The 25767-nt window shown below is 51.5% G+C and overlaps 1 protein-coding gene and 1 non-coding gene across 2 annotated transcripts in view; one reads left to right on the forward strand and one right to left on the reverse strand.

Moving 5' to 3' along the window:
* The window catches only part of Lasp1 (LIM and SH3 protein 1), a 39404-nt gene extending 14937 nt beyond the window's left edge, over positions 1–24467 (reverse strand). Inside the window, exons 1-3 of the mRNA XM_028755104.1 lie at positions 24170–24467; positions 16700–16794; positions 7916–8000 (exon numbers count right to left, since the gene is read on the reverse strand). Of these exons, the coding sequence (XP_028610937.1) occupies positions 7916–8000; positions 16700–16794; positions 24170–24238 (249 nt within the window). The 5' untranslated portion in view covers positions 24239–24467. The remainder of the gene's footprint in view (positions 1–7915; positions 8001–16699; positions 16795–24169) is intronic.
* A 585-nt stretch (positions 24468–25052) lies between these two features.
* On the forward strand, positions 25053–25124 carry Trnac-gca. Its single transcript has one exon. It is a non-coding gene; the product is annotated as a tRNA-Cys (tRNA).
* Positions 25125–25767: the final 643 nt, after the last annotated feature.

A 25767-nucleotide genomic window follows, 5' to 3' on the forward strand; every position in this document is an offset into this window, starting at 1 on the left:
ACAGATCTCTATGAGTTCAAAGGCCAGAGTTCCAAAATAGCCAGAGACAACTACAGAGAAAAACCCTGTCTTGAAAAACCAGGGGAGGCCGGGCAGCACTCCTTAATCCCACACATCTTTAATCCCAGCACTTGGGAGGCAAGAGGCAGACAGATCTCTGTGAGTTTGAGGCCAGCATGGTCTACAGAGTGAGTTCCAGGACAGCCAATCTTACACAGATAAACCCTGTCTTGAAAAAAAAACAAAAGAAAAAGAGAAAAGAAAAAAAAAAACGGGTGGGGGGGCAAAAACTCATTTTAATTAAAAAGGTCACTTCTACTGCCTGAGGTCATGTGGTTTAGCAGCAAATGTCCGGAGGCATCAGGATGCCTGGCTCCTAACCTACACTCCTCCTGCCTATGACTATAAAAAAAAAACAAAAACAACAAAACACCCTTGCCAAATCCGAGTGTCAGCAGCCTGCATCCCAGCCAGGACATGGCTGGATCCACCAAGAGCGTGGGGGAATTTTAAAGCAACTAGCTGAGCAAAGGCTGCACCAAAGGACAAAGCTGCTGCCCAAGAAAGCGGTGAGGCCATCAGTGAGCCTTTGACAAGCCAGAATAGCTTCCCGGAGCCTGCCGAGCTGGCCTCCCAAGAGTAACTACAGAAGAGGGAGTCAGGGGAAGAACTCAGAACAGAGGTAGGAGCTCTGAGGACAGCCCCACCATGAACTGCTGGCCCGCTCTCCGGAGAATTCTATGAAAAACTAGAGGCACCCAGGACACACTACAGAAAGGACTTCCCCAACACGAACGCAAGTGTCAGGAACAGCTCATCCTTCTCTGGGGATTTTGGAGAACTGAGGCTGGGAACTGTTTCTTGGCTTTGGTAGCCACTGTCCACCTCAGTAACCATCTGTTTCAGGCCTCACCAGCTGTCTGGTTTTCCTCTACAACGGCAGCACTATCCTGAACCAGGTCAGTCCAGGACACAGGGGCCAGGATGTTGGGAGTTTCCAGAATTGAAAGCAGAGGCATTGGTCACGGAGCTGAGATACTGCACTGAGAGCTCACAGCTCCTGAGCTCGGTCAGGCCCTCCAGGGTCAGGACCACAGTATGGGTGGAGCTTTCCTCCTTTGATGCAGATAAGAAGAAAAGCCTAAACCAGGTTTGGTAGTTCAGGCCTGTGATCCAGCATTCAGCAGGCTGCTAAATCAGGGCATGTCTCCATAGTGAGACCAGAGAGATCCAGGGGTTTGAATGCACTTGGTTCACGCTAGAAGCCAGAGACTGGGATGTGGATCCAGATTGACACAGGCCTCACCTCCCTTGGAACCGCCCAGAGGCAGCCTATCATCTAGAAGGCCTGACATGGCATGTTACTACTAGAAAACCCTTTAGAAAAAAAAGACATCCGCAAAGAACAGAGACTGCAGCGAACCAGAAGGGTCCACTCAGCCTCGGCATCCTGTTAAAAAAGTCAGCACAGATACTAGTGAAAACATGAAAAAATGCCAGGTAGTAGTAGTGAACACCTTTAATCCCAGCGTTTGGGGGCAAAGACAGGCTGATCTTAGTGAGTTCAAGGCCAGCCTGGTCTATACAAAAGAAAAAAAAAAAAAGCAAACAAACAAAACAAATAACAACAACAAAAGCAAGCCCACAAGAAAACCCAGGATGGTAATACACACCTATAATCCCAACCCTAGGGAGGCAGAGGACAATCTGTGAGATAGATAGATAGATAGATAGATAGATAGATAGATAGATAGATACATACATACATACATACATACATACATAGCCAGTCTGGGGTACATGAGACTGTTTCAAAATATGCATATGCAGACATACATGCCCTAATGCGTGCGCGCGCGCGCGCGCGCGCGCACACACACACACACACACAAGCTGAGCATGGTGACAGATGTCTATACTCTTATGGCTAAAGACAGGGACAGGAGGATCATGAGTTTGAGGCAAGCCCAGTTTATACAGTATGATCTGAGTCTCTCTCTCTCTCTTTCATGTCAGAAGACAGGAGACTTTCCTGTCACTAAATATGGGCCAGGGATCAGAAGGAGCTTGGACTGATAGGCCCAATCTCCAACCTGCTGTGTTATCTTGGGCCAGTGGCTTAACCTCTGAAGTCTCAGGTTCCACATCTGTTAGATGGGAAAGCAATGGTGTCAACTGTGCTGAGGCAGAAGTGCTGTGCTGGACACCACATGAGGGTGACTGTGCTGAGCCAATGCCAAGCCCCGCTCCCTCCAGTTTCCTGGCTTGGTCAGGCCCCTAATCCAGGGAACAATTGCCATGGCAACACTGCAATGACATCAACTGTTTCCCAGGCTTAGGGATCACCTTTCCTCCTTGCTGGGAAAGGATAATCCATTTTACACTAACACAGGAGGCGGGGGTGGGGGGTGGGGGGCAGGAGAGCCTGGGTGTCACACAGTGTGGCCACAGGTCCCAAGGCAAGCCAGTGCTCCTCTTGAGTTTGGTGTGTAGGAAAGGAGAACAGGCTAGCTAGTCTCTAAAGGGGATACCCCTCAATCAGACTCTCCCTTCACCCATGCAAGAGTGCTTGCATTTGGATGGCTCAGCGGCTGTGACAGGGTAGCTGGGGGGGGGGGTGGCGGGGGGGGGGGGCGCAGGGCCTGCCAGCTCGCTCAAGCCTCTTGTCAGTTTGGCCACAACAGGGCCTGAACTTTGGCCAGATATCTCTGTCCCTGCTTGGTGCTGCCAGGGCCTCCCTCTCTGGAAATTCCCACAGCAGCATTGGGCGTGATGCCCAGACAGCCAGTATCCATGAAGATCTACCTTTCCCGGGTAAGTTTGATTACTCTCTCTCATTTATTCCGGCTGAGAGCAGCCACACACTATCGTTTGCCAGATAAAGAATGAACTGAATGCAGACACATCATCTCTTGTGACCCAGCAGAAGAAGCCAGTAGCTTGGCAGCACACGGTAAGACCAGTGAGACAAGGGCAGGATTGAAAGTTCTAAGCCAGCCTGTGTTACAAAGCAAAACACTTATCTCTCTCTCAAAAAGTTGGGGGGTGGGGGATAGGAGCTGGGGGATGTGCGTGTCTCTAACCCCAGGCAGAGGTAGGAGTCCCAGGCACTCTTGGGCTACATAGCAAGTCCCAGGCCAGTCAGGGATAAGTAGTGAAGCTGTCAAAACAACCCAGAACACTACCAACCATTTCTACTCATCTCGGACCCCGACTGTGTAGCCAATTCCCCTCTGAAAAAGCAACTGGATTTTACATCAGGCTCACAGCTGTGAAGAGCTAATGAAAGATCAGAGCTGGGAGGGGAGGTCAAAGTCAACGCATCCACTTCCTCTCCCTTCGGAGAGAACAGGAAAAGGAAATGTGTTAAGCTCTGACACCATGCCAAGAGTGGCAAACACCTAATACATACTAACGGCCCCACAGGCTAACTTGGAAGATGATCGCCAGTTTATACATGGAGGCCCTGTGGCAGGGGGCTAAATGACGACACCCAAGACACAGCCAGTGTGGGTAATCTAAGACTCAACTTTAGACTGCTGGTTCTGGCAATAAGGGCTGCTGAATGGTGGTGGTGCACGCCTTTAGTCCCAGGGTTTGGGAGGCAGAGGCAGCAGATCTGAGTTCGAGACCAGCCTGGTCTACAAAGTAAGTTCCAGGACAGCCAGGGCTACACTGAGAAAGTCTATCTTGAAAATACAATGAGACAGTTCTCCATATATATAGCCTAGGCTTCTCTTAAACTCACCATGCAAACCAGGCTGGCCTTGGACACCCAAGTATACGCATCACCAAACCTGGCTCAAACTATTCGAGCATTTTTAAGATTTCTGTACATGTATGCTCGTTCATTGTTTATGTTCATGGCTGTGTGTGTGCGCACACATGTGTATGCGAAAAGGCATGCAAGCTCAGATGTCTCAGGAACACTACCCACCTCCTTTAAGACAGGGTTTCTCATCACCATGGAGCTCACCGATCTGAACAGAGGACCGCCCCCCCTGGGGGGGGAGGGATCCTCTAGTTTAACCTCCCCACTGAGGGGTTATAAGCATGGGCATCTGACATTTTTTTACCTAGGTGCTGAGGACTTGAAGGGGCAAGAATTTTACCAATGGAGCGCTCTCCCTCGTCTTTTCCATTCGGGATTACACATAGGTACTACTACACTCAAGCAGAAAGCGCTGCTAATGCCCAGGTCACAGGATTCAAGCAGGAGTGAGAACCTGCCCCAAGAGGAGGGAGAGGCATGGGGGTGGGAGTAGGGGAGGGAGAGACATGGGGGTGGGAGTGGGGGAGGGAGAGGCAAGGGGGTGGGAGTGGGGGAGGGAGAGGCATGGGGGTGGGAGTGGGGGAGGGAGAGGCAAGGGGGTGGGAGTGGGGGAGGGAGAGGCATGGGGGTGGGAGTGGGGGAGGGAGAGGCATGGGGTGGGAGTGGGGGAAGCTCGACCTCGCGCACACGCGCGCACACGCACACACACACACACACACACACACACACACACACACACACGACATTTCCTGAAACACTCTATAAAGGTGACGAGGAACAGAAGAACAACAGAGAGACACTCCCGGCACATCTGCCTGGGAGAGGGCCTGGACTCGGTCACACATCCCCTATTCTGGCTGTACCGCAAATATACTGTCTCTATTTAGTGGGCATCCAGTGAGAAGAGGGGAGCTGGGGACAACTGCCAGTTTTGATGGCACCACCCAAGAGTATTATTTCTGGGCAGCTCTGTGGTTGGGGAGGTTACAGATATTCCAAACACCCAAAACACCATTTCAGGACCAATATAGCCATGGAAGAACAAAGCAGAAATGGCCCAGGCAGCTCCCCAAAGGAAAAAAAACCCACACATGAAGCTGGGCCAGGAAGCAGGCAGCCCTGGAAGGAGCCCAGGATGCCCTGCTGGGTGGGGTGGGGCAGGGATAGAGAGGAAGGTTCCCACTTTGCTTCCAGGCAGTCACACAAATCTCTAGCTAGCCCTGCCCCCACCGTAGCCACAGATCTATCAGTAGGCCAGCCAGCCAGGCCTGTCCTCCCAAGCCCTTAGCGATGGGCCCAGCCCCCAACTTTCAGGCAAATGGGTTTCTATCTCTATTTCACTACAGAGAGAGAAAAAAACTACAAGAGGGAAAGAAAGAAAGAAACAAACAACAAACAAACAAATGGCTCAGACTGCAAAGATGGTAGATGGTGGGAGAGACAGACTTTCCAGCGCTTTCCTTTTCACATGGTCCTCCATGTCCCCAGGTCCAGGAACAGATCTGTGTTTCCAATGCAGCCGGTCAATTCCTTCACCTCCCACCCTGTTGACTGGGGTCACACAGACCCTCCAGTGTGGCACCGTCCCAAAGCTACAGTCCATTGGCTTTGTTAGCTTTACCCTGCTGGTGCCTAACTTAGCAGAGGAAGCCTTCAGGGCACCCCTGCCTGGTCTGGGCACAGGCACAAAACCAGTAATCCCAACCCACAGGAGGCTGAGTTTGAAGGATTAACAGAGGTTTGAGGCCAGTCCGGGTCAACCTCCTTCAAGCTGGTGTGATGGGCAGTCAGTTCTAGAGAACAGGTCCAGCTGTACCCTAATTTGCCCTCCTGTGGGCTGGACAAGCGGTGCCGAGAGACAAGGAGTTATACAGAGTCCCCTGACGATAGACAGACAGACAGACAGACAGACAGACAGACGGATGGATGGACAGACGGGGGTGTGGGGGGGGAAACTGTGGCTAGATAAGAAAGATGGTGAGCCTTGATCAGCATGGGTTCTCTAAATCTTAGTAACTCCATCTCCATAATAAGAACAGCCTCTTCTTCGTCTAGGAATGGGGGCTTACTTCTAAAATTCCAGGACCCAGGAGGCTGAGACAGGAGAATCCATCTCATAGGGAACTCCAGACCAGCCAAGGATACAGTGAGACCCCAGCTCAAAAAAACAATAACAATAACAAAAAAAAAAAAAAAAAAAAGAAGTCAACAACCAAAGAGGCAGCTCCAAAAAAGACTCTTCACTTTTTGACATTGAGGTGGTGAGGACTGACACACACATGGCCTGTCCCTCAGTGAGAAGCTCAGAGAATGCTGCAGCAGCCCACAGCAGCCCACAGCAGTCCCCGGATAGTCTAGGAACCTCCAAGTCTGTGTGTAGGGTGCCGAGCAGCCTACAAACAGCAAGGCCAACCCTGATGCCCCTGCATGCAGGCACGGGGAGTAGGGCTGGCTGGCTGCCTTTTGATTTCAGCCCCACCCTACAGGGGTCACATTACAGAAGCAAAAAAAAAACAAAAACAAAAAAAAACAAAAAAAACTGAGGTGAGCTCTTGTAGGTTCCCAAGGGCAAGTGGGTTGGGTTTCTCCTTGCAGTAGGATGTAGAAAGAAAAAAAGAAGAGAAAAGCAAGAGGAGGAGGAGGAAGAGGAGGAGGAGGAGGAAGAGGAAGGGGAGGAGGAGGCGGAGATCTTTTGCCTGGCCCAGGCATCTGGCCCTCTGACCCCTCTCCCTGCCTGCTGGACCATTGCATCCGTCATTTGGAGTCATCTGGAGCAGCTGCCGCAGGAACTACTAAGAGACAAGCAGCTGCCTGTGCTGTGGAACACACTGGAGGACTACACACACTCAAGGGCACACTCCTGTGTGGGAGGGAAAACACCGGAGCCCAGATACGGCAACTTCCCTCAATATAGCCTTGAACACTTTGCAAGCAGGGACAGAGAGGGAACTGATCCCAAACCTGCCCTCGAAGTTGCATTGAGGACCAGAAAGGAGCAGTAACCACACCACTTTGAGGTCTCCCACGTTCTCAGCTGCACTGGGGACTATCGTGCTTCTTAAGGAGAGGGCAACTGTTTCCTTCAGGTAATATATAGAAAACCATAAAGTGGTGTAGCCTGCAATCCTGGCACTGGGGAGATGGAGTTGTGAGGAGGAGGATTCATTACTATTCTCTCTTTTTTTTTTTTACCTCCTAAGATTTTTTTCTGTTTAATTACATGTAGATGCATGTTTCCATGAGGTTATGCACATGAACACATGTGAGCGCAGATGCCGGGAGGTCAGAGGCTTCAGATCCCCAGAGCTGGAGTTACAAACGTTGTTAATGACGTGAGTTCTGAGCTGTCTTCCAGCCTCCAAGGCAATTTCTTAAGAGGGTTATGTGACATTATCATCTCAGAACAAACAAAAACACCTGAAGCAGTCCTGCAAGGGTCTGTGAGGAGCGAGCCCTTGTGGCCCAGGTGGCACCAACCTGGGCACCTTGCCAACTCACTGTAAATTCCCCCACTGTATTCTCTAACTTAATCCTTTAATCCTGGCTGAGGCAGGCCAGGCTGGTTCCTGGCAGGCTCTCTGGGCTCCAGAGCACCTAGGACAGTGCAGCTCAGTGTCCCTGAAGAACAGAGTCTTCCTCTCTGAGCCAGGGCATATGATGTCTCCTTCTCTATTGTAGTAGCCTGTGCCACTTAGGAAAGCCAAGCTAAAGAGATGGGAGGACCAGGCCCCTCACACGGCCCTCCCTCCAAGACACCAAAAGGTCTTGAGACACAGTTACAGAGGACAGGCTGTGTAACGCAGACTGGTGCGTTTTTGGTCGGTTCCAAGCCCTTCGGTGTCAGGTGTGAAGGGGATGGCAGCAAGGGACAGAGCAGCAGGCTCTAGGACCCCTAGCAGAGTCAAACAGATGTCCACACCTCTCCAACCAACTTCAGGTAGGAGGGTGGTATTTATGCCCTCCTGGACCTCTGCACAAATCAGGAAGTGTGAAGTAACTGAGTCAGGGTGGGGGCGGGGAGACAGGCCAGCCTGGGATTTCAGCACCCTCAGGCCTTACAAGAGACCACAAGTGCCCTGGCCCAATCCAGTTACACAACCCCCTCCCCTTCCACCAGCTCCAGAGCGCTGGGCTCTCTCTCACCTGACTCTGCAGCTCGCTCTGTTGCTTGAGGCGGAGGTTTTCCGGAGTGTCGGCCACCATGGTGAAGGACTGCTTGGGGTAGTGTCTGTGGGACAGAGAGTGGATCAGGCGTCACTCAGAGCAAAGACAAGGTAGTGAGCTTCTCTTATCGCTGAGCAGCCCCTGCCTGCTTGTCAATGTTGAAGGGAACCAGGGGCTTCCCAGGCACAGCCTAGACCAGCTGAGAGGGCAAGCCACAGCAGGTCTGAGTAGCTGCCTGGCAGACAGAACTGTTCTGGCCCACGGGGAGGCTTCTGAGGATTGCAGAATACTTGTTTCAGATGATCCATGCTTTGGAGTCCCCCATAGAGGATCCCAGGGACAGGCCACCCAAGAGAGCCAGCCTAGTCAGACATGCAGATGGGTACAGGGTCAAAGCTGAGACTTCTGGCAGTAGAGATCAAACACACAAAGGAGCATGAGGGACCCAAGACTGAAGGAAAACTAGACTAAAACACTCAGGAGGCTTCCTGTCATTGTGATAAAAAAAAAAAATGCATTACAGGATGGTGGTGGCATGTGCCTTTGATCTCAGCCCTCAGGAGAGGGAGGCAGGTGGATCAGTGGGTTTGAGGCTAGCCTGGGCTACAGAGTTTGTTCCAGGATAGCCAGGAAACCAGAGAAACCCTGAAACCAAGAAAAACAAAAGAGAAAGACAGAGGGAATACTGTGTCCAGCATGGTCCAACTCACAGGTAAGTGGGAAGATCTGCTTGTGGCCAGTCACCCTAAGTGACAGGTAAGAACGGCCAGTGTTGTTGTCCTGGGCTAAGGGCTACTTCTGTGACTTAGTTATCAAATCGTCAGTCACCTTACCTCAGTGTTGTTACCCACTTTGACAGACAGGAGAACAAATGCGTTAGAGAGGTCAAATGATCAAGACACAGAAACAGAGCAGAATTCTGACCCCCCCAGAAGAAGCCGGCCTAGACGTGGCCCAAAATCTAGCCTGCAGGGACTTGAAGGATGTCATCCTTACTGCACAAGGTAAACTATGCATAGCCCTCACTCAGCTGTCCTTGTCACATGGACGCTCCCTTCCTGATTCTCCATGAGTGGAGAGACTTTTGATCATTTGTCCATTGAATTATCCACACTTCCAGAAAGGCAACTGAAGATCAACAAACACTTGAGTTAACAAACGTCATACCAGGTGCTGAAGCCGATCTAGGGCTAGAGAGCTCTTCACCCCTGGTGTCCCCTGAGGTCCTCAGGTAAACCAACCAGAGGACAGGCAAGTCTGTGTTTAGTGCTAGAATAGTTTGGGTCCATGTGACCTTCATCTACCTCAGGGACCTGGTGGGTGGCTTCTCAAGCAGACATCGCATTGAAAAGCCTGACGTGACCATGTTTAGTTCTAGGTGGCTGCACCCATCACATCTGTGACCAGTGCAAACCCCCTGACTCACAGATTCACAGGCACCAGATAAGAAAAAGATGGCCCCATGGTCCTTTTTCCAAGTATGACCCTTGCCGGCTGGCCATCGTGCCCACAGGAAGTCATGACTGCCACCTGCACCACCCTGTGAATGTATCATAGCCCTCTGGGCCACCTAGGGTGGAGTGGACTCAACCAAAGAAGGCGTGACCAGAAGGGACACAGTGATGGACTCTTTCGAGGTGACCAGCTTCACCTCCATGGTGATGTCATTGTCTTAGGCCCAGGCGATGCCAATGTGAGTTCCGGCCATCCCAGTCAACCAGATAAACAGCTCCCTCAGAAAAATGAGGAAGCTGGATGAGAAAAGCAAGCACGGTGCCTGCATGCAGCTGGCAGCAGAAACAGATGTGGATGGAGACAAGCAAAGGCAAGGTCCCGCCCCCAGGTCTGGCCCGGTACCCTGCAGCTCAGGAGCCCATCCAAAATTCCTGCTCCCATCCAGGACAGGGAGGATTAAGGTAGACTCTGCTCCTAGAGACAAGAAATGAACAGAAGGAATGGAAGAGAGATCTCTAGAAGAGCTGGCTGGTCCTGAGACGCTAGGAGACAGAGCTTCAGAAAGGACCCTTCATACAAACTGGGCCCACTCTGAAGGGAAGTGGAACATAGACCAGGGTGAACTGGGTAACTGTCAATAGAGATTCACACAGCAGAAGCAAGGGATACAGGATCCAGGTAGCTTTGGCCACGTGTACAGGGCCAAGTCATTATGTTGGACAGGGTGAAGGCAGCCTAAAGAGCTGAAGACAGGAACTCAAAACGCACCCATCCACAGAAGCCATCCACAAACCCTGGAGAAATTGTTCTCATTTGGCTTCATATACAGACTTAAGGCAGAAAGCCATCTCCATTGGCTCAGGGACAGCCAGACACGTGCTCAGACTGCCACGCCCTCTCCCCAGGTCTTCAGCTACTGCACAGCGTCTGCCTCGGAGTGACTACTACAAAGGTGTGTCCTCCACATTGACAAGCATTTCCTGGATACAGAGCTGGCAGCTCTGGAGCCTCCGAGTTCACACCTCCTCCCCTGGCCCTGCCCCTGTCACACCCTGTACCCCATCAGAAGATCCCAGGCACCAGAGGCTTCAGATGGAATTGGGGGTGGGGAGACTTCACCTCTTTGTAGCCACCATTGTCTTCTCAACCCCTTAGAACAGGAATGTTAATGAGGGGAGGGGGCAGCCTAGACGTGGACTCTAGTGCTAAGATTGGGGAAGGAATTTAATCCTGTATCAGTTCGAGTAGGTTAAGACACTCCATTGAACTGCTACACTCAACCTCAGGCAGAGGACGGGCACCACAAGGACTACATGACTCCTGACGGGTCAGCCCAGTCCACCCCCCCACACACACACACACAGCCCCCAACCCTGGGTAAGACATCGCTGCCTTTCCCTTCTCCTGCTAGCTGCTGTGCTTCAGGTTCCCATGGCAACCTCATCCTCAGCTCCAGGCAGGAGAGCAGAGAAAGGGAGAGAGGAAGGAGGGAGAGAGGGGTCTATGGGGTATGGGGGCAGGGGAAGACAGACTACAAGAGTATCCTCCACCAGGGAGATGCCCAAGGGGCCTGGGCTGGTTTCTTGTAGACAGTTATGCTCAGATTTGTTTCTAGAAGGCAGGATACCACAGCATCGGTGCTGCTCCCCTCCCCCAACAGGGTGGTCTTTGAAGAGGACGCCAGGTGATCCTGCAGAAACCAATGCTCAGAATTCGACTTTCCTCTGCCCTCTCAGACCCCAGGTTGAAGTCATGCCTTCACTTTCGGATTTAGGGGGCAGGGATGGGGGTGTGCAACAGGAACACTATCAGTGTAGCTTCGGAAACAGTTGGGACCACCAACCCTCCATCCCAGCCAGATCTTCAGGCTCCCAAAGAAACAAAATGAGGGGACAGTGTTAGTAAGGAACAGAGATAGAGCCGAGTTCACAGAGAAGAGCTGTTCTTTGTCCCTTCCTGGGCTAGCCTCTTACAGCTGTTCTTTGTCCCTTCCTGGGCTAGCCTCTTATTAATCATTCCCAGAGAGTGTGACACCTTCGCTAGGGGCCTCATCATAGACCAGTCTTTGCCAGTGATAGCTCTGGGAGGAGGGGGGAAGTGGAGACATAGAGAGGCCAATAGGACAGAAAGCTGGGTGGGGAGGGAGGGACAAGGAAGCTGCCTAGCATCAGGAAGGTGAAAGCAGGAAGACTCTGTGGTGGTCAGAAGGGCAGCTGCTGGGGAAACCCCACACACAGGCTCACTGCTCAGGTCCTCTATAGGCTGTCAGGTGTACAACCTCTCCCCAGACACGCCACAGGCTCTAGGCTGGAAAAGGCAGCGTTATCAGGGCACCGATTTTGCATATAGGGAACCAGAGCTTGGATTCAAGGATAGAGACTTCGCTCAGTGCACTTTAACCTGCCCCACAGCTGCCTGGCCAGATGAGGGCATTCAGACCTGTTGGGGTGGATGGGCTCTGGTCCAGCTCCAGCTCCCAGGAAGGGATACTTGGCAGAACTACAGCCAAACCAAAGTCCTTCATCCTTGAAGCCCAGCCTGACCTTTGAAACCCTTGAGAGGACAATGGCCTAAGGGATCAAGAGAAGCAGCCTCCATCCCAGGAGATAAGCTAACCCCGAGGGCCTGAGCTACACTGTTTTATAGCAGGAAGACTTTTATGAAGTGGCTTGTGGGACAGTGTGCTCAGGAGCTGTATCCTGGGGCAGAACAAGGACAGGCTCACAGATGCTGAAGGCCCAGCTGCTCATTTTTGCAGGGAACATTACCCCTTCCAGGCTGGGACCTCTTGGAAAACAAAACAAAACAAAAAAACCACAGCTTTGTGTTCAAAGAGGAATAAAAATACATCCACAAAAATAAGAAACTGTTGGTTTTGCCAAAAGGAAGGGAGAGAAGAAAAAAAAAGCCCAAACGTCCTGTCTCTGTTAGAGCCCTGGATCCCTAAAGCCCCTGCTAGGAACACTGCCCACACACAGGCAGGCTCCAGAGTGCAGGCTCGAGAGAGTGCAGGCTCCGTTAGCCTTGATTCTTACCAGTCCAGCTCGAGGCCTTCAGGACTAAAGTGGCAGGGATAGGGAAAAAAAAAAAAAAAAAAAAACAAGGAGGCATTGTTTGACCAGATGGGCGAAAATGAGCACTCCAAAAGATGAAGTGTAGACTGAAGAACTTACCAGCCCTTAGGCTTTGCAGACAAAATGAAAAGCCATGACATTTTACTTCTTTTTCTTCATTCACTAGCAACTTTAAACAATGTCCATACTTTTTCCCTGTTGGGAATATTTAAAAAGATTCTGCCATGTTAAATAAGGCATGGAAATATTGGGCCTCAATTTTCTTATCAATAAATAGGGCCACCTCATGGGAGAGAAGTGATCCCCAAAATTCCTTGAGGCCCTGACATGTCTATGTGAGTGAGACAGGTGTCTGATGACTATCTTTGACACTCTGGCTGCCTGGTTTTGCTTGCCTCCTTTACCGCAGTATACCACAGATACGGACGCCCTCATGTCTGTGTTGCTTCCAGTTCCCTGAGACATTTGATTCAATTTCTCCAGTAAGAAGCAGAGAATTTGGGGGAGGTAGACAAGCCTGAGATTCCACAAATGCTCCACCCAGGACTGTAGCAAGGCCAACCAGATCTATATACACAGCAAGGCCATCTGTGCCTAGAGGTAGCTCAGCTGGTAGAATGTTTGTCCTAGCTAGCAGCACAAAGCCCGCAACCTCCAGCCCCGATCAACCAGTCCTGGTGGCACACACCTGTCATCTCAGCACTTGGAGGTGGAGGCAGGAGGATCAGCAGTTCAAGGTCAGGCAAAGGAGCAAGATGGCTCAGCTTGAGAACAGGAGTTCAAACTTGAGAACTACAGTGGAGAAAGAGAGAAGCTGACTTTACGTGTATTGCACACACACCTTGGCTTGCGACTGCCTGGATTCACACTGACCTCTCTCTCTCTCCCCCTTCACACATACACAATAAAACAAATATTTAAGTTCAACGTCATCCTTGGCTACATACATAGTGAGTTTAAGACCAGTCCTGGCTATCTGACAGTTTCACAAAACAATACCAAACAAATTTCGGCTGGGATCAGTATGCTAAAATATAGCATACTGATAAACCCTACTACTCCCAGTTACGGCCCTGGAAATGGGTACATTCACAGTCCCCACAGCAGAAAGAACATTTTCGCCCTTCCCAACTCAGCCCCTTAGCCCACAGATCACAAAAACTGAATCAGGAACTCAGATGTCCTTTGTCAGTCTGAGGAGAGAAGGTACTACTGAGTCCCTTCCTTCCTTCCCCAGACAGTTCCTCTAAGCCCATAGTGGGCCTCTTGTCTACAGGTCCCCAAGGCAGTTTGTCCCCATCTCCATCCCAACCCCAGCCCTGAGCACCATACTCTGTGATTGTTTGTAGGGTCCCAGTGAGAGAGGTTTGCATGAATCAGGGCTCTGAAGTTCCAATTTGCACAACAAATAACCCAGGACATAAGTATTTCCCTAGCCAACAGATCGGGCCCACCCCACCCACCTGAAAGTATCGAGGGGGTGGACGGGTGGGGGCCTTTGGCCTACTGTGCAGGTAAGTGTGTGGCCCTTGCCTTACATCAGAGAGCTGACCATAAGGAATCATCAGAAGCTCAGTGGGAGCCCAGCAGGTCCCCACGTGAGGAGGAGGCCACTCCAGGAGTATATAATTGCATGCCTGTGGTTCACAGCACCAGGTGGGCTGGCTGCAAGCCCTAGCCCGTGCTCACACTCCTCCTCACACATGTCTGGTACAAGGAGAGAAACAGAAGCCTTTCACTGTTCACTTTCTAGAATTCTGGAAAGACTGAGAGGATGGCCGTCTCTCATTCCTTCCTCCTCCACAAGAGCCTAGCTGCCCTCAGGCTCAGACACTGGCCAGAAACAGGCAGCACACACAAGTTCTCTGAACACCAGAGTCACACTCAGTGGGTGGCCTAGAGCCCTGGCAAAATGCCAGGAGATGTCACCTGGCTCTGTACGACCTTCCCCAGTCAGGCTTAGCCCTGTGGAGGGAAGCAGTGCTCAGCAGAAGGAGGCCTGGCCTGGGGCCCACAAGCACAGCTGAGGTTGGAAGGAGTCTGGGGTGCAGAGGGAGCTATTCCTCAGAAGCCCCAAGATCCAGGAACCCGAATGCCACTGGAAACTAGAACCAGAGACAGCTGGAAACAGGAGGGAATGAAGTTTGACACAGGGCCTGGCAGATAGCAGGGATTCTGGTCTAGGGCAGGGGAAACTCAAGTTCCAGCAGGTGCAGAGGCCACATAGCTGCATTTGGCTTCAGAGGAGGGGCTCAGCAGACAGCACCAAGGACAAAGCCACCAAGGAGCATCAGCTGAAGAGCCTGCTGCAGCTGGAGTGAAGCACAGCTGGGACACGAGCACACATACACACACACATGCAGCCTCCACCCCTACACACACCCATACACACATCCCAATGCATGTCCTTCCCAACAAACACCCACTGGGTCAAAGGTCACCTGGATAGGGTAGAAATTAGGGTCTGTAAAAATGGCTGAAGAGGTAAAGGAAGATGCCAACCCACTCTGCTAGCTGAATGTCAGGAAGGGAAGAGAACTGATGACTCTCCACGCGGGGAAGACTTCATCTCTTTGCTTTGCCCAGATCCCCCGACTGCTGCAGGCTCTCCCCTCTTCTTCATTTGCTTCTAGTCTCTCCGATGCTCACTGGTTAATAAGCTGACTGGAGAAAAAGCAAGCAAAGGAGGCCCAGCCTGAAGATGCCCAAAGGAGGCAGACAGAGCAGCCTGAAGTACTCCAGCACCCAAAGGGTTAAGTGCCCTGGGTTTTTTTCTGAACCTCACCCCACTCTCCAAAGGGGGGTGGGGGGGAGGAAGTGGCAGAGAATCAGGGTTTGTGTGAGCCCTTAAGAATTCAAAGAATGTCCCATTTCCCTTGGGGCTGGACTGGCTTCGGGTTGGGGTGGGGGAGGCAGAAGAGCCAGGGAACTCAGAATTAAGGGACCAAAAAAAAAAAAAAAAAAAAAAAAAAAAGCTGTGGTCCTTCCTCTACTCTAAACTGCCTGAGACAGGTCTTTCAGAAGGAACAATAGTCATGCTCCCTCTCGGGTTTGGGATAATATCAGAAACCAGGTTCCCAGCACCTGAGAGATGTTGATTATATAGCAGAGGGCAGGCAGCAAGTGTCTAATAAATGTTCAAACCCCCAAAGAGATGGGGCCATGATAGCTAGCCCTCAAAGAGTCTCCAGTGTCCCTTCCTGGTAAACTGTGGCTAAACAGAATAAAACTGGGAGACCAGCTGGTCATGGTGAAGCAAGTCCATAAACCCGGAAATCTAAAGTTCACACTGAGGTTGTACTTGCTACTTATGAGTCCCCTTGAAAATGGAGTTTCAGCTCTCTCTGAAACTGCAGAAGACTCATCTTCTAGATGGTGTCCCTCTAGGGTAGCAGACAACCGCCTCTCTCCCCAAGCCCTGCTTCCAGTTGGCCAGAACAGAACCTAAGGTAGCAACTCTCAGGATAACGGTCAAACAGTGTCTCTAGTCTCCTTTCAAGGCAGAAAAGGAGCTGGCTGAGAGGTTAAGAGCACTGGCTGCTTTTGCAGAGGACCTGGGTTCAGCTGGCAGCACCTACATCTAGGCTCACAACCACCTATAACTCCAGTTACAAGGGATCTGATGCCCTCTTCTGGTATCCATGAATACCAGGCACACAAGTGGTACCCATATACACACCCATATACACACACATACATACACAAGACATTTATACACCTAAAATAAAATAAAGGTGTAAATCTGTTTTGTATTCTCAAAAAAAGAAAAAAAAAGAGAAGAGAATAAAACAAGAGGTGTCTAGAACCTTCTAGAAGGGACAATGGAAAAGAGTCACCAAATGAGAGGAGGGCCAAGGAGAGAGTCTCACTCCCAAGCCTGGATGCTTTGCAGCAGGCACAGAATGGGTCTCTTAATCCGATTGTGTGTGCCCTTTGCACAACTGTTCAATGAGCACAGCAGACTGACTACACCATCCAGAGGCTGTCCACAAACCAGGCTCACACTGGCCTTGCCATGTGATCTTGAGAAAGGCTCCCTTCCTTTCCCCAAGCCTGTTCTCTCATCTGTAAAATGGGGACAGTGAGAGCCCTCTGCTATGATGGGACAATTTGATCGCAACCTATCAAGCAGGGTGTGCAAATGCTCCAATGTCACCTTGGGCTATCAGAGGGGAAAAGAACTGGGGAGGGAAGCCGGGTGTCCACAACAGTGTTGGGTCCCCCTGAGACTCACGCATTGCAGTAAGGCTTCTTCTCATAACCCTTGTAGTTCTTCATGTTCAGGGTCATCTTGCAGGTCTCGCAATGAAAGCATGCTTTATGCCAGAACTGAGTGGAGACAGACAGAAGACAAGGATTAGACGACAGGGCTTCCCTAGGAATGGGTATCCAAGTTCTCCACCCAGATCCCATGTCAAGGCTGTAAGAACACCTGGTGAACACCTGGTGAACAGGTCCATTTCAGGTCACATGCTCTGACAGCCGATGACACAGCCCTCCCCTCCCCATGTCCCACCAGACAGTTATTTAGCTGGAGAGGAGTCTGATCTGAGAGTAAAGGGAGAAGAACGCACTTAAGAAGGAGGTAGCAGCCCCCAGAAAGGTCAGCTCCGCCTCCCCAGACCACTCCAGCTCAGAACTGGATGGGCCTCATTGCTTATGCAAAGCGGCACTCTGTTGCTAAGCAGCACATGCAAAGAGCTGGTCCTTCTGCCACCAACCCTGCAGAAGAGAGCCTCGCCCCTGGTGCAGATGCCCAGACCAGGGTCCATCTGACGCCCCCTCTAAATGCCTATGACTCTCTCTCCGCTTTCCCACATGATGCTCCTCTAGCTCAGTTGGTTCCCATTTCTCAAGAGACCAGGGATTAGAAGAACTGGTGCATGCCCCAGCCACACCTATATCTGGTCTAGTCTCATCTCTCCCACCCACAGCTGGATAAGGGTGGGAGACACCTGTGAAGGCAGGCGAGCTCTGTTTCAAAGCCCAGCAGCTAAACTACAGGTGTGTCTATGTCACAACTCCACCCAGAGAGTTAGAGATGACCTTGGCCTTAGCCTGCCAGGACCGAGCCTGGGAATCTGATTCTACTTCCTGTCTACGGACTGTAGAATAATGCCTATCCTCTGGGGACTGTTAAAGATTCATGAGAAATCCTCTGCCCGCCCTTCCCCACCCCCCCACCCCCGGGAAAGCACCTGGCACCTCCATGCAGGTGCCGGATGCTGGAGGCAGTCACCCAGCCCAGCTTGAGCTCCAACATGCCTATATGCGACTGAAGGGTGACTCTAATAAACTTGGGGTTCTAAAACTGAGCCATCAAGACTAATCCAGGGCTGGAGAGACGGCTCAGTGGTTAAGAGCACCGACTGCTCTTCCAGAGGTCCTGAGTTCGATTCTCAGCAACCACATGGTGGCTCACAGCCATCTGTAATGGATGACCTCTTCTTGCCGGGCAGCACTTGGGAGGCAGAGGCAGGCGGATTTCTGAGTTCGAGAGTTCAAGGCCAGCCTGGTCTACAGAGTGAGTTCCAAGACAGCCAGGACTACACAGAGAAACCTTGTCTCGAAAAACCAAACCAAATTAAAAAAAAAAAAAAAAAAAAGACTAATCCAAAGGGTTGATGGAGGACGGAGAAACCACGTGAGCTAATTCCATTCCAAAAATCTAGGCTGACTGGATGTCTCTGACTGCTTGTACCTGCCTGCTTCTCGGCAGTCAACAGAGACACTCCTGACCCCCAAAGGAGGTAGCCAGAGGCCAGAGAGGGGCCCAGGGGAGACCTCAGAAAGTGCTTGATTGAGCAAGCAGTAGGACTGATTCCCAGCTATCTGTCAAGGAACTCCCCCAAAGTGGTGATTTTTAAAACATGTTTCACAAACTAAGAGAGCTTCAGACACACTTGGAAGAGGGGCCAGAAGAAAGGAAGCTCCGATACTGGAACTCTAAACCAGACACCAGGGCTCTTTCTGGGGGCAAACGCCCTCCAATGGGACATTTTTCCTATCAAGGAGACCCAAAAGAAAAAAAAAAAAGTCTAACAGGGAATGCTAACAGGGTGAGGGAGGAAACCACTCTTTGGGAAGAAAGCCAGCTGTAAGTCTGGAAGTAAAGGGTTGACTAGTCTGAGCTTGACCCTACCCCCACCTGGACCCATCCTAGAGCCATCACCCCCACCCTCACCCCCACTCTCACCTCCAGTAATTTCCAGAATCCTTACTGTTTGGGGATGGCACATAACCCCAACATCTAAACCCCCAGAAGAAAACAGGGTGGTCCTTTCCCCATAGATTCCCCTGACTGGGAGGCATTGGCAGATTGCCCTAACTCTGTCACCAGCCAGTCTGCAGCCTCTGCCTGCATGCCCCTGCCTGGGCCCCTGCCTCCCCCACCCCCGCAGGGGCCTGCCAGGAAAAACATTCTGCAGAATCCAGACCATGACCCACTTTCACAGGAATACACTGTCCTAGGACTAGGGACCTCCAAGGCCACCTCCTGATTGACTCTGGGTCAGGAAAGAGATCTCGAGCAGATGGCCAGGCCCTCACCCTCCAGCCAAGGCACGTGGAGAAAGTGGGTAGTATATATAGACTTCAGCACACCACACTTGAGGCTGACCCCGAGAGTTGCTCCTGTTAGCAGTTTACCCTCAGGGATCCGTAGGGATCCAGTGTTCTCAATGTGATACATCAGTCCGGGACAGAGGAGAACGGTCCTCAGTCAAGGGCAGAATAACGGAAACCAGAATGGGTTGTGGACCTGCTGGGAATTGAGCAAGCGAGGTCTCTGTATCTGTATAGAGGGGCCACAACTATTACCTCTACCCACCCACCCTCAGGATCGTAAGAGAACCAGGAGGCCACTCCTTCAGGTGGACAGGAAACGGTCATTCATTCAATAGTGCCTGTGAACCAACTCCAGGATAAGTAAGATAAACTTCATCCTGTCTCTGTCAGGTATCGGGGAAGGATTCTGCTAAGAGAAGAAAATAGTACTACCCCAAGAGGGTCTGTCTGCTTTCTTCCCCTGGCCCTAGGAGCTATGGTTCACAGCAAGAGTGGCCCTGCTTACAAGGTCCAGGACAGGAATGCACTCCTAGGACTTGTGACTGAGGAAGCAAACCACACCTGAAGGCGTGCAGCTCGAATTCCCTTGTCACAGGTTAAGCTGCTCAGGCAGATCCCACGTCCTCAAGGACGACCACCCTTCCTCCACCTGCCTGAAATGCACTTTGGAAAACAGATACTGCAGAAAGACAAACAAGCCAGTGGAGATAGAAGCCCCACAAGGATCCGACTCACTTGAGCCAGACAGACTCTGTGGCTCTAGGGAGAGGAGCTTCATTCAGGTCTCTGAACCTACAGCCTGTCACCTGCTCCCTAGAGTGGCAGTGACTCAGGGCTGGAGTATGGGACACCTCCCTTCCTGTAGCCTAGAGTCAGGGTTTGTCCCTTCTTTAAGGTCAACACCAGCACCACCCTGACCCAGGTTATCAACCTAACTCCGGGCCTCCAGCTTAGAAAGGCCAAGTAGCCCACACACTTCCACAATTCCTTTCTAGTAACCTGAAGCTCCCTAGAGCTACAGGCCTCAAGATCCCAGGCCCAACACATTCCTCCAGACAGGATGAGGAAGGGTGGGACACCGTTCCCCACCACTACCACACACACACACACACACACACACACACACACACACACACACAAGGGGTTTCATTATGTAATTCTGGCTGGCCTAGAAATACACTATCTCTGTAGCCCAGGCTACTGGCCTCAAACTCAATGATCCTCCTGCCTCTGCCTCCCAAATGCAGGGATTAAAGATATATACCACCATGCTGCCTGAGTAGGATCCACTTTTGGAAAAGACATTATAAATTAAAAAAAAAAAAAAATTTTTTTTTTTTGTGCAAATATTTCAGCAGAAGACTTAAAGAGCCAGAATTGTAGAAGCTGGGACAGTAGCTTAGTTGATAAAGGGCTCTGACTAACAGGCAAGGACAAAACCCCGGGTTCAATCCTCAGCAAGGCAAAACTGGCTGTGGTGCCAGAGCTCATCCGCCAACCCAGCAGTTGGGAAGCGTTAGTAAGAGAGGATCAGGAATTCAAAAATAACTTGGGCTAGACAAGACACTGTTTCAAAAAATTAAAAAAAAAAACACTTTGTAAGTCATAGTGACATATGACTATAATCCCAGCACTTAGGAAGCTGAGGTAGTAGGAGGATTTTAAAAAAAGACAAAACTTGGCTAAAAGGAGGGGGCCGTCCCATCCGTCAGACTCCTGTTCCAGGCAGGCATATTCCCAACCAAAGTCAGGGACTGCGTACGGCCAGAGCAGAGCCCAATATTACAAAATTGGAACTTACTTAAAATATTTTAAGAAAAAAAATTGGGGGGGAGGGGCAATTTGAACCATGTGATTGTATTATTTCTCTATAGAGAATTTAGAAGATGACAGTGTCATGCCCCAATGTCAAAAGGCTGGACACACTTGCTTACAGGGCTCATTGGTTACTGGAGCTATCCCTTCTGGACTGTGAGGCTGGTCAGCTCAGTACACTGAAGTAAGTAATAACTTAATATGAATGGGTGATCCTGAAGTGATTACAGGGTATTCTAAACTTTTAACAACAACAAAAACCGGAGGGTAGGAATTGGGGGGCGGGTTGGAGCACTGGAACGACAGATCAGTGGTTAAGAGAAAAAGCCTCTCTTCCAGAGGATCCTGGTTCCATTCCCAGAACCCACATGGAGGTTCTCAGTACTTTGTAACTCCAGTCCCAGGAGAGCCAACACTTCTGGCCTTCTCAGATACCAGGCACACACATGGTGCACAGACCAGACACACATGTAGGCAAACATCCATACATATAAAATAAAACAAACAACAACAAATAACAAATAACAAAAATGTTATTCCCAGCTACACAGACTTTGTTCCCTTGAGGGAAGAGAGGACATCCACAGAGTCATTCAGGACAGGAGGCCCTCTGCAACTGGACATTTCAAAGCAACTGGCCTTGGACCAAGCCCCTAGCCTTCCTGACCTTCTCCACTTGTTTTTAGAAGCTGAGGGAGAAAGGGAGAGAAAGATGTGGCAAGATTCTCAACAGTGTAGGTCTCTGGATACAAAGTAAGTGTTCAATAAATATTTGTTAAATGAATGAGGTCACCCTGTTTCTCTTTCCTGCTCTAATCCCAGAAACTCTCTAGGGAAACAAACCTCAACCTCCTTCCTCAAACACTGTCATCAGCACTGCATATTTATCCAGCAGACAGAGCACGCTGGTACTAGATTGGGGACAGAGTGGCCTTCATTGGTGACAAGGTTTACCCACTTATGCCTTTGAGAGATAAGGTTCAGGCAGGAGAAAAGACTGAACCTTAAGAACAGCTTACATTCTAGCCATGCTTCAGGCTGCATGCCATAGGGGATTGAAGGGAATCAGGCCAGTCTAAGATGATTCTCCCTGACTGAGGAGAAACCTTAGAAAGTTGGGTAGCAACCATGCCTATGGAACTGAACTTTACCCACACCCAGATTTCTGCCCAGCATTCTCCAGGCTTCCAGTTCTAACTTCCTATTGCCTGCAGGGCATGGAAGGATGAGACAGAATACCTGGATTTTCCAGCCTGGGTGGGGGAGGGGTATGGAAGGCAGCTGTCTCTCCAGGGCCACTTCCGCTAGGGGGAGTTCTAAAATCAGGAAGAAATCACCCACTCCCACTTCCCAGGGCAACCTCGACCTGAATATCCTCCTCTAGCGAGGACGAATTATCACAGAAAATCCCCATCCCCTTGACCGTGACACATAGCACTGAAGGTCTTTACAAGGAGAGTGAGTGGGTTAAGTGCTGGACAGAAAAGTGAGGAAAGACCAGCCTTGACCACAGTACCTACACTGTCCACCTCGAAGGCAATGACATCATCTGTACCCATCTGGTGACAGACAGGGAATACTGAGGCCCAGAACCATTCATAAAGTTGATGGGCACAGACCTGGAATTAGGACCAAGTCTCCCACTCCCCAAGCTAGCAATGCTTCCGTCATTCATTGCCCCTCCCCGTTCACTACTGGAGACCATACAGAGAGCTCACTTGTTGGCCCAGGGCGCTGCAAATGCAGGGGTCAAAATATCTGATTCCAGGGACGACAAAGACTCATGTAAGGACAGGGTTTCTTTTTGGGAGGGGTGGGGGGGTCTCCATCTAGGAGTTCCAAGCACAAGTCCTACCCTCCGGAGGCTGGTACAGTGACTGGGCAGACCAGCACCTTTCCTTAAGCTCCTCCTAGCCTGGTACCCAGCCAAGCCCCAATGTCTCTTTCCTCAGGAAAAACTTCAAATGTTTCAAAACCACAAGTCCCCACCTCCTGACCTGGACTGGGGCGGAGGGTGTGTGTGTGTGTGGGGGGGGGTCCAAAGGTTCCTAAGAAGGAAGTAACCGTAGCCCGGAAAGGAGAGACAAAGTATCCAACAAAGTATCCATTTCCAACAAAACTAGATGGCCTCTTTCAGGCGCCTGCCTCTGGCCAATTCAGCCATCAAGGTGGGAGTAGGTAATCTCAGATCCAGTTTGGAGAGCTGGGTACAACTTATCTATGAGGAACCAAAAGGCTTCCCTGCAGAGGAGACACAGAGAAGAGACGGGTTGCCTTAGATTTTAGGAGGGTTCACAGAAAGCCAGGAGGGTCCCATCTCAAACTGTACCGGAAACACCCAGATCTACTCTTCAGTCCCCCTTGCAAAAGTGTAATGTCAAACAGATGATCGGGTCCGGCTTGGGCCGGGGGATGCGTAAGAGCCCTAGGGGCCAGCTAATTTCCAGAAGGTTACCCTCTCTCTCTTCTTAAAAAACTCCTTTTCCTCTGCTTCCCCAGAACTCGGCCAATCCCACCCTCCATCGGAGAAAACAGCTCTGAAAAGTTAGCTCTTTGTTCTCTAAGCTGAGCACAATTTCAGATCTCCAAGAAGCGTCCTCCCCACTCCCCACCCCTCCCAGCTCCGACTGGGCAGCCCAACACCCGGAGTGGCTTGCAATTTGAATTGGGGGTTGGGAAAGCTATGAAGGAGGTCTACGGGTTCCCCAACCATAAAACCAGCAAGGAGGGGACCAGCAGGTCGTTCAAAAGAGAGGGTCTCGCAATGAGATTCCGGTGCTGCCCCTAAATCCCTTTCACCACAATTGACACTCGCTGGACGAAGGAGCCGACGCAGCTTACAAGCCAGGAAGCCAGGCTACCAGCAGCCCAAGCCGGGCGGGTAGCGCCGGCCCCAGCCTCCGCCCCGCCCCCGCCGCCCCCTCCCCCAGCGCCCCGCGCTTCCGCCTACTTGGCGCTGGCCGCCGCGGGGAAAGGGAGCGGCCGTCTCCTCGCGCACTCCCGGCCTGGGGGGCGGGACTGCACCTCTAACCTCCTGCACACACCGGGGGGGAACCTGGTTCCCTGCTGCTCTCCCGCCCTTCCAGCCCTCCCAACCCGGATGCACAGAGAGCCCACCCTTCTCCAGAGGTGGCTCCCCACCACCTCGCCCTAGACCTCCCAGGTTCCAGCCTGGGGTCTGTCCCCACACCCCAAGTCGCCTCCCGCCTTCCTTCTCTGCTCTGGGGATCGCAGGGAAGAGCCCGCAAAGACCCAGCCCCTCTTCCCTCTCCCGATTGCAAGCTGCACTGGCTAGCTCGCGGCGCCCGGTACTCGAGCTCACCTTATCCAGACAGTTCACCTTCTCCGTGGGGTACACGATCTTGCCGCACCGGGCACAGTTAGGGTTCATGGTTCCGGGGAAAGACTGGGGCGGGGACGCCCGTGCTCGCGCGCGTTCCCTTTTCCTTGGGCGAGCTGGTGGGAGGCGGCGGCTGCAACTGTGCAGGCGACGGCGACTGGAACTGGGGAACTGGCCTCCGCCTCCGCCCTCCTTCCCCTAATAAACACAGTGGGGAGGAGGGGCTGCACTGGCTGGGGCGGGGACGCGCCTCGGGCGCGGAAAGAGGCGCGCGCGACCAGGCGCGCTCCCCGGGCGACGTGGGGCTGCGTGGGGGCGGGTTCCAGGGATGACTGCGGGACAGGGGTGCTGGAGCCCCTGAGCTCTTGGGGTGCATGTGTCCCTGGGCTCCCCGATCGAGGACCGGCCCGGGCCATAGCCCTTCCCGCGCTGGAGAAACAGACGCGACTGTGGCAGAGCACGATTTCCCACGGGAGGTCAACCCCACGCACCCAACGAGGGTGGGGGTAGTACAGATTCTCCAGACTCGGGGACTTTCCTTAAACCCGTGGGTCCCCGGTGTCAACCTACAGGGAAACCACCCCCTGCCCCGCCCCGTCCCCCAGCTAGCTCTCTTCCCGCACACATCCTCTCCCACCGTATTACCTGTCCCTTTCCCTTTGGACTCAGCACCTCTGGACGTTCACCCTCCCCGCGCCTCTGCGCTGCTGCTTTCCTACGGGTTCTTCGGATCCCGGCACCCTCAGCTTTCAGCTTGGCCGCCTTTGCTCTTTCATTCTTTTCTCTTGCTTTTATTCTACCTGTGTAGTAGCTGCAACAGCGTCTTAATACTGAAAAGCGATTGCTTCATGCAACGTGGCGGTGCGGGGGTATAGCTCAGTGGTAGAGCATTTGACTGCAGATCAAGAGGTCCCTGGTTCAAATCCGGGTGCCCCCTCAGAGTCTTTTCGTCATTTCAATGACAATAAAATTACATTTCACTACAAATGTGATCTTGATTCGACCCTGAGTTAAAACAGGTAAAAATATAAAATCCACGCCTCTTTTTACAATCTGAGCAGAAAAGCCTTCGTTTTGCCGCGTACCAAGCAGAAGTTGTGCGACCTCATTTGACTGGCGCCAGATTTCTGCCCATGGTACCCTTGTGAATTTGAATTGGATAGTTCCACACTTTGGGTTCAGAAGCCAAGGTCACTCCCCAGGTTGGCATTGTGTGTCCCGTGAGGGTTAAGGATGGGGGAAAAAAAAAGGAAACTCGTGGGCATAGCCCTTCTCCAACCTAAGCTTTCTTTTTTATTTTCGTTTCATTCTGCGTTCCTTATTATTCTATATTCTTCACACGCTTCCTTGTTGCTTGGTGACATGGACCGAGTAAAAGCGCTTCGAGAACGTGAAACCAGCCGATGAGCACTCATTTACTCCCTTCTGTGCAAAAGGACAAGGACCCCAAAGCCAAGTAATGTAAAGTAATATAGTGGTGTTCACACTTGTGCGTGTTCTAGAGTGGCCTGGAGGGTTCATTAAAACATCCTTAGTTTCCGAGTGTGTAGATCCTAAGGAAGGCCTTGGCAGTTAGCTCT

This window comes from Grammomys surdaster, unplaced genomic scaffold (assembly GCF_004785775.1).
Source record: "Grammomys surdaster isolate TR1022 unplaced genomic scaffold, NIH_TR_1.0 126048, whole genome shotgun sequence".
NCBI classification, from domain to species: Eukaryota; Metazoa; Chordata; class Mammalia; order Rodentia; family Muridae; genus Grammomys; species Grammomys surdaster.